This window comes from Lipotes vexillifer, unplaced genomic scaffold (genome assembly GCF_000442215.2).
Source record: "Lipotes vexillifer unplaced genomic scaffold, Lipotes_vexillifer_v1.1 scaffold559, whole genome shotgun sequence".
NCBI lineage: Eukaryota > Metazoa > Chordata > Mammalia > Artiodactyla > Lipotidae > Lipotes > Lipotes vexillifer.
The window spans coordinates 1,425,782-1,438,695 of NW_006781351.1; the positions used below are offsets into that span (position 1 = coordinate 1,425,782).

The 12,914-nt window shown below is 36.2% G+C and overlaps 1 protein-coding gene across 2 annotated transcripts in view; it reads right to left on the bottom strand.

The window, feature by feature from the left end:
• AEBP2 (AE binding protein 2) overlaps positions 1–12,914 on the bottom strand; it is a 54,892-nt gene that overhangs the window by 32,286 nt on the left and 9,692 nt on the right. For both annotated transcript variants that reach the window (XM_007454601.1, XM_007454602.1), the window contains exon 2: positions 1,673–1,880. In XM_007454601.1, the coding sequence (XP_007454663.1) occupies positions 1,673–1,880 (208 nt within the window). The remainder of the gene's footprint in view (positions 1–1,672; positions 1,881–12,914) is intronic.

Genomic DNA, 12,914 nt, shown 5'->3' on the forward strand with positions numbered 1-12,914 from the left:
TAATAAAGTAACTTTATGAATAAGCATTCAAGAAATGACATGGGGGAGGGGGTTTCCATTTCAGCAAGTTTATAGTTACTGTAGAAATACCACAACTTCATGCCTAGCTCTGTAATATCAGTAAGACACGTGCAGGTGCAAGGTGCAGGGATTACATGATACATTCAGACTGTTAACTCCATTTTTTCTTCAAATCTGTAAAAGGCAGAAAACATTCTCCCTAAAGGCTGTGTGCCGACTCAACTTGTAGGATCAAGACTTAGAAATGTGAACTTCTCCTATACCTCCTAAGAGATCACCTACATAGCTTGGGATCCTATATGCAGTTGTGAAGTCAAGTGACTGAAAAGCATCATGCCATGGTTCAAAGGACTACCTTAGTGATATACACCAAGTGACAACAAGCACTGGCTCACAAAAGGCAACTCTGTAATGACCAAGAAACCAACTGGGTTACGACAGTTTTACTAAAAATCTGAGATATATATATGGGGGAAATAAAGACTGTTACCAACGGAGTTTAACCACTGAGCTGGGTGGGTTAGGCAGTGAAAATACCATATGATGGGCACAGTTCATTAATACACGCTTTGGTGTCTACCCAGACCCCATACACGTTAAATCTAATAATATGACAAATGTTTACTTATCAAGTAACTAAAAGATTGCTGAAACATTATAACATATTGTGATAACAGCAAATATCTCTTAAAAGAAATTTCAAATGCAACACCATTGGTAAAAACATGAGGAGTGCCTGTTATGGTTGCGTGTTTAAAAAAAAAAAGATCAGTAATACAATCTAAATATCAATACCACCATGAAAACAGTTACCCACTTACTTAAACCAAGAAGATTTTAACCATTTTAGTATCAGTATATCTCAAAAGTGATGGCACACTGACAGGCAATGTGTGGCCTAATAAATTATCTGTACTTACAATGTGACATTAATTTCTGGAAAACATACTAAGTATGGTTAACTATTCAAGACATAAACCTAGATAAAGTTGAAAAAAATTATAATATTATCAATTTTATAAATATTTTGGTCCATTACACTGTGCCTCACCTAATCTGCTTTAGCTCTTTATTTACTATTCAATAAAAAGTATATGAACTGACACAACTAAATGGATTCCTGAAAGAATACAGGTCAATACTAAGCCAGCTCTGACAAGACCTGGGAAAGATGATCAATTATCACAAATAATGAGTACAGACTGCCATTTAACAGGACTGTTTATACTAATCCTGGTACCAATAGTTTCTCTAATTCATTTCAGCATCAGGGATAACTTAAGACCACTTTAACAACAGAAATCCCAAACAGTGCCAATTCCTAAATGTCCTCAACTCAAAACATCAGAAGCTTGAAATACATAGTATTCATTTACAATACTCCCACTGTATTGTAGAAAGTCTACTTTCTTCAAAGTAATATACCTAAGAGCAAATTAAAATCCAACGCATAATATGTTCTATTTAATTTGATTCCATCAAATATGCGGGAAGTAAATAAAAGGGGAAAAAAAAAACATTTGAAAAAAATAAACCCTGTGTAAAAGCAATCCCAAATTACTTTGAAAAGAAAAAAAAAGCCTAACTAGCAATTATAAATTAATAAAAATAATGAAAACAGGGAGTGAAAAAAAGAAATGACAAAACCAACCCCTCCTCGCTGACCATCTACATGTATGGAACGGATGTGATCTGCCAGATCTGGACTAGAGTTGAAGGAAGCCTGGCACTGGTCCCAACAACAATTATAGGCAATATTTTTGCTTGAAGAAGTAGTGCTTCCTTGTCCATTCATCATTGCTGGAGTTGAACGCCCACTGGAAATTGTGCTGTCTACATCCATTATAGTACTGCTTATGCTACAAAAGAAGAAAAAAGGCTGTGTTATTCCTAGAAATCCACTAACATGAATATGATCTTATAAATAATTAAGATTACCACTTGACATTCTGCCCCATAAAGCATACTAACCATATTTTCCATTAGAAAACAACACTGCTTTAAAATTATTTAGTTTCAAATAATTATTCTCTGAAACTAAATTTCAAATAAATATTATTTGCAATAAAGTGCAAATCAAGGTAAGAAAAGCTAGTTCCTCAAAAGCAGATACGGGATAATTTGAGCAACTTTTGGCAGACATGAAGTCCCCAACACCATACCCTACAGAAAATAAACCAAACCACACACACACACACACACACACACACACACACACACACACACACAGCTCTTCACATTTCATCCCTTCCACAGTTCTAAGGGGCATGATAAAGTAATAAAGTATAGATTCCAACTGCAAATAATTCAGAATCAAAAGATTATCTTTACAGTTCTGCAAATCACTTGTTGATCTGAAATCTTTTCTTCTATTCACTAATCTGAGAATACAACTGTTATCACATCCTACCTCTTTCCATCTCAAAGAAGTTGGGAAATTTTGCTGTATTTTCCCTTCTTAATAATAGGCAGAAGAGAGAAATCTGAGTGCAATGAAAGTTTCTCTGATTTTACCAAAGTCTAAATAAGAAGTACTTTCCTGGCCCTCATTTTTTTTTAAACTCCTATACACCAAAAAGACTGAAAATGCCAATCAATCCCTTTAACTTTTTATTTACTAAACAAAGTATTACATGTTACTAATTCTATTTACTAAAAAATTATTACATTAGTAATAAAAGTAATAAATAAAAGTAACAGTAATTTTGAATGTTCAAAATTTCACATCATAATAAAATGTAATACACTTTGCCTTCACCTTAAAAGCAATTCACTTTCTAATTCTCTTTTTGCAGTATCTTCTCCATAGAGAAATTACATGGACATGGCGTCAATCACAGAAAGACCAACAGTAAGAGTGCTTCAGACTAAATCCATTAAAAGCTATATAACTGCTTGTAATTTAAGTACCAGTAAATTATAAAATTGATACTAACTTTTAAGGGGTATGCTTCCCTACCCCCAAGCTTTTATTATAGAAAAACACAGAAAAATATATCTAAACCTGAACTCAAATATAGACAACAAGCTAGTGGTTACCAGTAGGGAGGCAGGAAGTTGAGAGGAGCGAGACAGGGGCAGGGGATTAAGAGGTGCCAACTACTATATATAACATAAATAAGCTAGGATAAACAAGGATATATTGTACAACACAGGGAATATTGCCAATATTTTATAATAACTAGTAAATGGAATATAACCTTTAAAAGTTGTGAATCACTATGCTGTACACCTGAAAATGTATATAATATTGTACCATCAACTATATCTTAATAAAAATAATTAAACCTGAACTCAACAACACTTTGTCCTGTTTTTTGTTTTTTCATTTTCGGGGGGTTTTTTGGCCATGCTGCGTGGCATGCAGGATCTTAGCTCCCCAACCAGGGATCGAACCCTCACCCGCTGCATTGGAAGTGCAGAGTGTTAACAACCGGACCACCAGGAAAGTCCCTGTCCTGTTTGCTATATTGTTATAATTTGTTTTTCTCAATCATCTGCAGGTTGTAAACATAATACTTCAACCACAATTATTTCAGCACATGCCTTCTAAAAATAAGAACATTCACCTGTAACCACTACAACCTTATTTGTTCACACCCAAGAATTAAACTGAACTTTTAAAATAAGCTTAATAATAACTTGTGTCTAACATCAAATGCACCCATTTTACAAAGATAACGAAAATGTTTTTGTAGGGTGTTTCAGATGTGAAAAATGTCTCAGATTTCCCTTTGAAGGATATTCACGTATTTAAGTCCATCTGGCTAACTATCTACCAGTCAATACATAGATTCTAAATTGCAACTTTAAAACTTCATTCTAAAACTCTGTAATCTCAAGAAAACTCTCCAATGTGAATCAATTCTTGAATACCTGAAAATCTTACTTATATACTGTTTGTTTTTGCAGGAATAAACTGTAAGTACGGTATATACTGAAATACAAGTTTTTACTTGAGCACTAGAAATTTCAAGTCTCATGAGGCCCTTATCTGCCAAATGGTTACCTATTTTCCTTATCACTTGCTTCATATATTCTAAAACATTTCAACTGGAAAGTTCATACTTTCGTAAACCATACTAATTAACTCCAAAGGCAAACAAAATATTAACAATTTTAAGTACAATGTTGTCTACGTGCAGTATTATTCACTTGAAAAATAGTACTTCACGTGGATATGGATCCTCATAAAAGGAGAACATAATGCAGGTGTTAAAGGACATGAACTTTGTCTACCATTGGCAACAAGCTGCAAATGCAATGGCAGCGGAGGTAAAGGGCAGGTACCCTACCCTGGAAGACGCAAGAGACACTCCACAATTGGGCAGCATCCCCAGAGAGCCTCCCAGAGCCCAGCAGGGCAAACTGGAGTCCTGCCTCATGATCCCTTCTTGACTCCTCCAACTTCTAGAAAGTGTCTAATCCTAAACCTCCAGGCTACCTCTTGGCCCCAGATCCATGCCAGAATCAGTGGTTCTCTCCAGTCTTAAGACTGATAAAGGCAACAGTCCTGATGCAGGAGAGCACAGGAGACGAGTTACAAGCAATTTCTGATTTTGACAGGACCCTGAGATATAGATTTCATAGAAAGTCCTTCTTCCTATAATAGTAGGATAACAAGATGCTCAGAACTAAAAGGTCACATTCCACCTGACCTTGTGTCTACGTTCAAGCATATATTAAGATTGTTCATTCAGTTAGTTCTCCTTCCCAATGAACTTACTGATTCTGTAAAATGTGAACAAAAGCAGCCTGGTGGTATTTTTAAGAAAACCTAAGCCAGAAAAAGCACTCACTCTATTCAGATAGCTTCAATAATTTAAAGCAGTGCTGTTCAAACTAATGTGTATATGAACATCTGTGATCTTATTAATCACAGATTCTGATCCGATGGTTTTGGGGTAAGACTTGACATACTGTATTTTTAGCAAGAGCCTACTTGTTGATGCTGCTGCTACAACATTTTAAGTAGCAAGACTCTAAAAGATCTCTTTCATTATTATTACCCAACTGAAACTGACCAGACTATCTAAGGAATTGTCTCATATTGTAGAACAGTAAGCTAAAGCAACCACGTGTGTGCGCGTACACACACACACGATGACAGAAAATCCGTAAGTTTAAAAAAAAAAAAAAAAACCACACACACATTGTTAGAGATTCCTACGCAATATTTAGGGAAGGATGTAAGACATTTTTAACATAACAACATTCCCTTTTTCCTCTTTTCCATGGGCTTTGTTAAGAAACTATCTGGCAGGGCAGACCCTAACGTCTAGAGTAACTACATGGATTTTATGAAAATGGTTGCCCTTGAGAATTCAAGGGCCAGTTCACACATACATACAAGAATAGCCCCTCTCTGATAACTCAAATTACTTCCAAGCAAAACGTATGTTTGGTGGACGTGACCACTGTCAATAGGGCTATCAACACTGACAAGATCAGCTTGCTAAATGACAAGATACAGGAGCAGAGGAAGCAAAACATGGATGCTATGTTATGATAGAGAAGGAAGAGACCATGGTCTTGATGTAGCAGTAAGAAAAGTTCGCTGACATGGCTTCAGATTCCACACTGCAAATAATCTTAAAAAAACTATCACTTGTCAAGTTTTGGTATATTATCAAATAGCCACACAATTATCTTTAAAAGTATATTAAAATACTCCTTCCTTTTCCAACTAAATATCTGCACGAGGCCAGATTTTCTTCATATGGCTCAACCAAATCAATTCATTGCACCAGGATGAATGCAGAAGCAGATATGAGAAACCAGTTGTTAAGCCAAACATTAAATATAAAACAGTGTCACTCTTCTATTTTTTTTTTTAACTGAAAAGGTTATTTTGCATTTAAAAAAACTTCCTGGGACTTCCCTGGTGGCACAGTGGTTAAGAATCCGCCTGCCAATGCAGGGGACATGGGTTCGATCCCTGGTCCTGGAAGATCGCACATGCCATGGAGCAACTAAGCCCGTGCTCCACAACTACTGAGCCTGAGTTCTAAAGCTCGCGAGCCACAACTGCTGAGCCCGCACACCATAACTACTGAAGCCCACGCATCACAACGAAGAGTAGTCCCCGCTCGCCGCAACTAGAAAGCCAGCACGCAGCAACGAAGACACAACACAGCCAAAAAAAATGAAAACCAAACTTCCTGTTACATATAATTGGTTTATTTTTAGATTAAATAAATGTTTTTAATGTTCTCAGTTTTGAATTTTGATCCTGTTAACAGTGATAAATGTAACGTCCATAAATAAGCTCTATGATTTCTTCAGTAACTTTTTTTTTAATAAATTTATTTATTTTATTTATTTTATTTTTGGCTGCGTTGGGTCTTTGTTGCTCTGCGTGGGCTTTCTCTAGTTGCGGTGAGTGGGGGCTGCTCTTCGTTGCAGTGCACGGTCTTCTCATTGCAGTGGCTTCTCTTGTTGTGGAGCACTGGTTCTAGGCGTGCAGGCTTCAGTAGTTGTGGCGCACGGGCTTAGTTGCTCCGCGGCATGTGGGATCTTCCCGGACCAGGGCTTGAACCCGTGTCCCCTACATTGGCAGGTGGATTCTTATCCACTGCGCCACCAGGAAAGCCCTTAAGTAACTTTTTTAACAGCTTTACTGAGATATAGTTCATATTCCTCAATACTTAAGAAAGCAAAGGTGTCCTTACAAGCAAAATGTTTGAGAACCACTGATCTAGACTATATTTAAAGCAAGGCTTAAAGGTCTCTCTGAAATAGATTGTAAAGAGTATGTTTCTGACCTGGAATATTTTTATTTTATTCTAAGGTTAACTGCTGAATTTGAAATTCAGTTTGAGGTCAAATGGGTAGGGGCAGCCTTATCTGCAATCTACTTTTCAGTTATCTGTGAGGAAACTCATTTGGAGTATGAATTTTCCTTGGTAACTTTGAGTCCTTCTCTTTCTAGGCTACTGAATGTGTAACTTTAAAGGAGGATTGAGGACAGGGACCTGAAGGGGATACAAGGGTATAATGTGAAATCAAATATAATTTACTCTTGTCATCAAAACACTAAAATATAAGAATTTCAGACTTTCCTATAAATATGTCATTAATTAGCAAAGCTGCAGCTCTGCACTGGTGCATCTCCAACCCTAACTTAGGTCTCCACTTGTCCATTCATGTAAAAATTAGGTCTGCAAATCCCATATTTTATGCTTTATCCAACTAAATGCCTTCCAAAAAGACTCACAGATACTTGCTGAATGCTCTCTTCTGCTAGGGGACTAGCCAGGTAGCTGGTAACAAATCAAAGAGCTGACATGAAACGATATTAAGAGTTTTATTGCTTAACTTTAAGATTCTAGTCACTTTGGGACTGACATATATACATACACTAATATTTATAAAATAGATAACTAATAAGAACCTGCTGTATTAAAAAAAAAAAAAGATTCTGGTCACTGTTGCATTTGTGATATGAAGTAAAGACAATTAAGACCAACCATTAAGTAACGGCGTATTCCAAATAAGGTAACCATACTGGTAATCTCCTTTCATGGCTCTTGGCCAGGAGAATTAAAGTGTATATGGAGACTAATGACAAGCTGCCCGTGTCCACAAGTCACATCTTCAAGATTAAGAAGCCAAAATAGAGTAAGAAAAAAACTGGATGCTAATACTGACATAAACTTTTATCATCCACAAACCTCACATCAAATTTAAGTTCATCTCAAAAAAATTTCCTATTCTGATTGACTTGATAAATTGTTAACTTTTTGAACTTACAAAAAAAAACCTCATAAAATATCATTTTAATATATCTTATGCATTGGGGTTCCACATAAAAATTCATAACAGACCTCAAAATTGTCAAACTACTAACTTTTATATTAAAAGGTTAGAAACCACTGAGCTCTATTATGTACAGATTAAGTGCCATAAACTTTAAAAATGTAGTAGGAAAACAGAATGATCAAGGCATCTAGTCACTCTCTTCAGGATCTGGAAGTTACTGATTGAAGTTCCACAAAAGAACCCCCTTAATCTCTAAAGGATGGAGGCTGTTTCTGTTTTGTTTTGTTTTGGCTGCACCACGCTGCATGCAGGATCTTAGTTCCCCAACCAGGGATCGAACCCGTGCCCCCTGCAATGGAAGCACGGAACTCTAACCACGGGACCGCCAGGGAATTCCCCAAGGCTGTTTTATTTTTGTTCTATCAGTGAAAAACACATAATCTTTAGGGAGCCTTCAGTTCATAGACTGCATCTGAATTATTATAAAATAAACATTCTCTCATTCTAACTTTTTAAGAATGGAACACGGTTCCCCATACGGACTGAAGAAAGTGCAATGTGGTACAGGGAGACAAAAATTCTACTGGTCTAAGTAAGGAACACTTAACAGGGTCAAGCGTTATAAACTTAGCTTAATTTTGTAACTGGTAATAAACTTTGGATAGAAATAAGTATACTATATAGTTTTCAAAGTACTTATCAAATTGTAGGTAAACATAACCACACACAGGGGATTCCTTATCTAATCACATAACAAGGTAAGCTATTATTTGGTTAAAAGGTGATGTTCCTTTCATCTATAATAAAATTGCCACTCGATACTAGAAAGATTACTGTGTCTCTCCCATACCTGTAATCAAAATTGTTAAAATCCAGAACAGTACAAAACATGTAAGACAATCCTATATTTTTTAATTCAAAAAACTGAATCTAATTAATTCAATTAATTAAAACAAAGACCATATTCTATCATAGGCAGACTAAGGCATTTGTGGAGGAGATGTTAAGCCCTTATTGATGTCAAATTGTGCCAGTTGCTGGTCAACCAGTGGCAATCCTATATATTTGAGAAATCTGAAGTTGTATGCCTGACATGATACAACTTTGAGTGAACTCTCCTACTTCAATTATCCATACCAGTCCTCGCCTCCTTTTGTTGGAAGAGACCATGATTTTGTGCCATGCTCCTTATTCTAAGCATTGACAAAGGAATTAAAAGCTAAAACTGAACCCGTTAAAAGAAACATACTTTCAAGAAAACTATGAACTGCCTGCCTGTTACATCTTATGACTTTATCCTAAGGAAAAAAGGGATTATGTAACTTACGATATCAAAATTTGTATCACAAAAGTAAGGTGCTGTTTTTAAATCTGACTTCCCATTCTTTATCACAACAGCTAACAAGTACTGTTTGCTACATGCCCTGCATTGTTCTTTGCGCTTGTGTCAGACTGCATTTTCCAAAGACAGCCACCCCCATACACATAGCTTCCCACATCCTCTTCTTACAGCTTGGCATCAAGAAGTGAGGGATCTATACTACCTCCCCTTGAATCCGAGCAGTCCTAAAACTCTTGCAGAAGTGACACTGCCAGAACTTCCACAGCTGGGTCATCAAAGGCAATACAGCTCGGCCTGTCTCTCTTGGGACATACAGCTTGGGAGCCCTGAACTACTTACTTACCCTATAAAGAAATCTGCTCCCCTGAAACCACTGTGCTAAAAAGATCCTGTGAAGAAAGTACACAGAGCTAGAGAGATGCCAGGCGCCCCAGCTGTTCTAGCTCCCAGCTGTTTGAGTCTTCTCAGCCCCAGCACCACACACGTGACAGCTTCGTGAGCAAGCGAGCTTTCTGGTGACTGCAGTCCCCAGACTTTATACTGCTCCAAGCTGCCAAGCCCTGCTCGGACTGTAGATTTGTAAGCAAAATAATGTTTTAAACTACTAAACGTTGGGAGTTGATTGCCACGCAGTCGTAGTCGTAGTAACCAGAACAATGCCTGATGTGAATTAACTCATGTAAATGCTTACAGCAACCAAATGAGGTAATTACATTATTTACTAATACTCAAGTATTAGCAGCCTCATCTTACAGATAAAAGAGACTGAGCAGATAAAAAGGACAAAAACACAAAAATTATGTGACTTGCCCAGTCACACAAGCACAAAACATTAATGCCAAACAATCTATTTGCCACATTTATACAAAAGAAAAATGAGAAAATTACTGATTTAAGAAATACTAAAATGCCGTCTATATTACATATCAAGATAACGTGACAGTTTCATCTGGTGTGCACAACAAGAAGCTGTTCCTTTGCTTTTGAACATCTACAGCGCACACACACACACACGATATTTAGCATTACGTGTAATCTGACTCATTTGAACAGATGAGTCAGATGGTTTTACAAGATAAACTATTAAATTTGATTTCTACAAGTCAGTTAGCTCCATGAAAAAACTTAATTCAAGGTCAGTCATACAAAGCAACACTATTCTCAGGTAGAACTTGTTCCAAATTTAGAACTTAGGCCACTGAACCAGATTATGAGCCAAACAACGTCAGCGTAAAATCCAACTCCAAAATACTCCAGGGACAATGAGGGGACACTTTAGCTTTTACTTATCAAAAACAAAGAGTAAATTATGAGATTGGTCTTAACTGGGATTAAGGAATTTAGACCACATCTGATTTCTGTAAGGCTGCCTGGTTTGGTCTTTCAAACTGCTGTGGTGCTATAGGCTTTCAGAGCTTTAAACTCAGAAACAATTAGGGGAAAAAAAAGGAAAGATAAGTGCCTAGTTTATTGTATGTGCTATATATATGCTCAGGTCAAACTTGCCTGAGGTCTTTCCTACCCACCTAAGGTGGAAGGAATTCTGCTTCTTTATGATATGGTTGATCTGTACTGTGAGTCACCTATAAAACCTCTTACTCAGAGTAAACTCCTAAACCTAGCTAGTGCCTTGCACACCGTAAATGCTCATATAGTTTTCAGTGACAAATTTAAGTAGGCTTTTTAAGGCAAGTAAAATATATGGCTTTGTCACACTGAGATAATCATTAAAATTAATTGGAGGCACACTAAAAATTATTAGCCAACACCAAGATATTATTATTACTATTGTTACTGTAATTATAAGCTATTATCACTGTAATTTGAAAAGCTAAATGGATTTTTCTAATCAAGAAAAAGACTACTCTCTATCCCTACAATTATTTCTCTGAATAAAGACAAAAGATTTTTCCCCAAGACCCAGCAGTATTCACCAAATTGGCCAAAAGGGACTTTATGCAACAATGATGAAATATAGTTCATGGAAAACAAGTACGTTACATTCTTCTATCACCACTATGCACTGCGTACATTATTTTCAATTTGTTTCTCATCTCTAGTCTATGCCCTTTAAGATTACTCCACCCACATTTTTCATCCAGCTTAAGAGATCAGCAAGCAATTATCTTCAGAAAGATTGTAATACTAGGAACAATTCTACTTCAATAAAACTACACTATAAGGAGTCATCTTTTACCATCTTAAAAAGGTTTCCAGAAAAATGTCTATACACAATGATGGCATATTAAAAAATCTGCTATGAAAAACAATACCCATTTTATACAGAAGCAATCACATATTCATTTCGTGTTTTTTTAAGTTAGTGTTAAATCATAAAAATGATTTTATCGGATCATTTCAGTGTACCCATATCTGACAAGAGTAACTACAGTAGAGTTCAACACCTCAGAAGACAAGTTCAAATGACTGCCAACAGGAATGTAAATCACTAGAAAGGCTACTGCTCATTAATTCCACCCTCAGTACTTTAACAAGTATTTATATATTCATAATTTTGTAATGACAAAAATTTTATAATTTAGAAATGAACTAGTAAGTGTATTTACTAAGAAATAATAATACCCTTCTGAAATCTGTGTTTTCTCTAATTGATAACACTTTATCTTTCTAGAAACTCAAAATACAAATGAAAACCAGAAAACAAGTCAAGGGCTTTGAAAAGTGTCAAAATTAAAGAAATAAAACGTCAATGAAGACTCTCTATTCCCCTAAAGACTGAATAACTATAATACTTTAAAAAATTTCCATATTTCATAGTCTTAAGAGGAATCCAGGTTACAAAGTCTAACTATATAATTACAAATGAGAATAAATCCCAGAAATGTAAATGAACTCAAGCACGTAAGTTATTCTTTGCTAAAGAGACAGGATAAAAATTAAAACAGCCACTAATGTAAACTACTGATATTTTCATTAAACTTCCCTGGTCAAGGCTGTTACAACAGTCCTATAGGCAATGTAAGTGTAGCAGCTAAGACCACGTCTAGAGCCAGGACTGCCAACATTCTCCAGGAGCTGTGTGACTGTAGACGAAACAGTCTGTGCGTGCTTCCTCACCTCACTGGTCCTGTGGATGAACTTCACCGAATCCTTTCAATAAGCTCAAGTCTCAGATTCTTAAGCAAACTAGACAATCAATAGTGGGTTTTCTTCTAAAACAGTGTGTAAATATATATTTTTCTTGAGAAACAAAATATAAGTTGGGGAATCCTGCTTTTTTAAAATTATTCAAATAACCACAACTTTTTTCAAATACTGTTTTCACATATGCTGCTTAAAAGATTTGGGGGAAGAAATAAGGCATAGAATGTTTCAACTCCTTGTTTCATGCACTAACTCCTTCAACTCGTTTCATGCCACATTAATACCAGTGAGAAGGAAGAAATATGTATCAGGTACATCCACATTCAGCTGAATTCAACCAATTATAGAGTTACTGAGTATACAGAGTTTAACAGGTGAATGCACTACAGTGCTGAAGTATAAAGATAAATAGGACCTGATTTGAATCTTAAAAATGTTATAGCCTGGAGAAGACAAACACAAACACAAATGGATATTTCAATGCAATGCCATAAATATGAATCAGAATTATGGTGATTTTTGAACTCAGAAGAACCTAAAGTATCTTTGAGATCCTGGATGGAGCAAAGACACACCTGCAATATTCTGGGTTTGTCTGAAGGATAGGAAACACACACACACACACACACACACACACACACACACACACACACACACACACACACACACACACACACACACACAC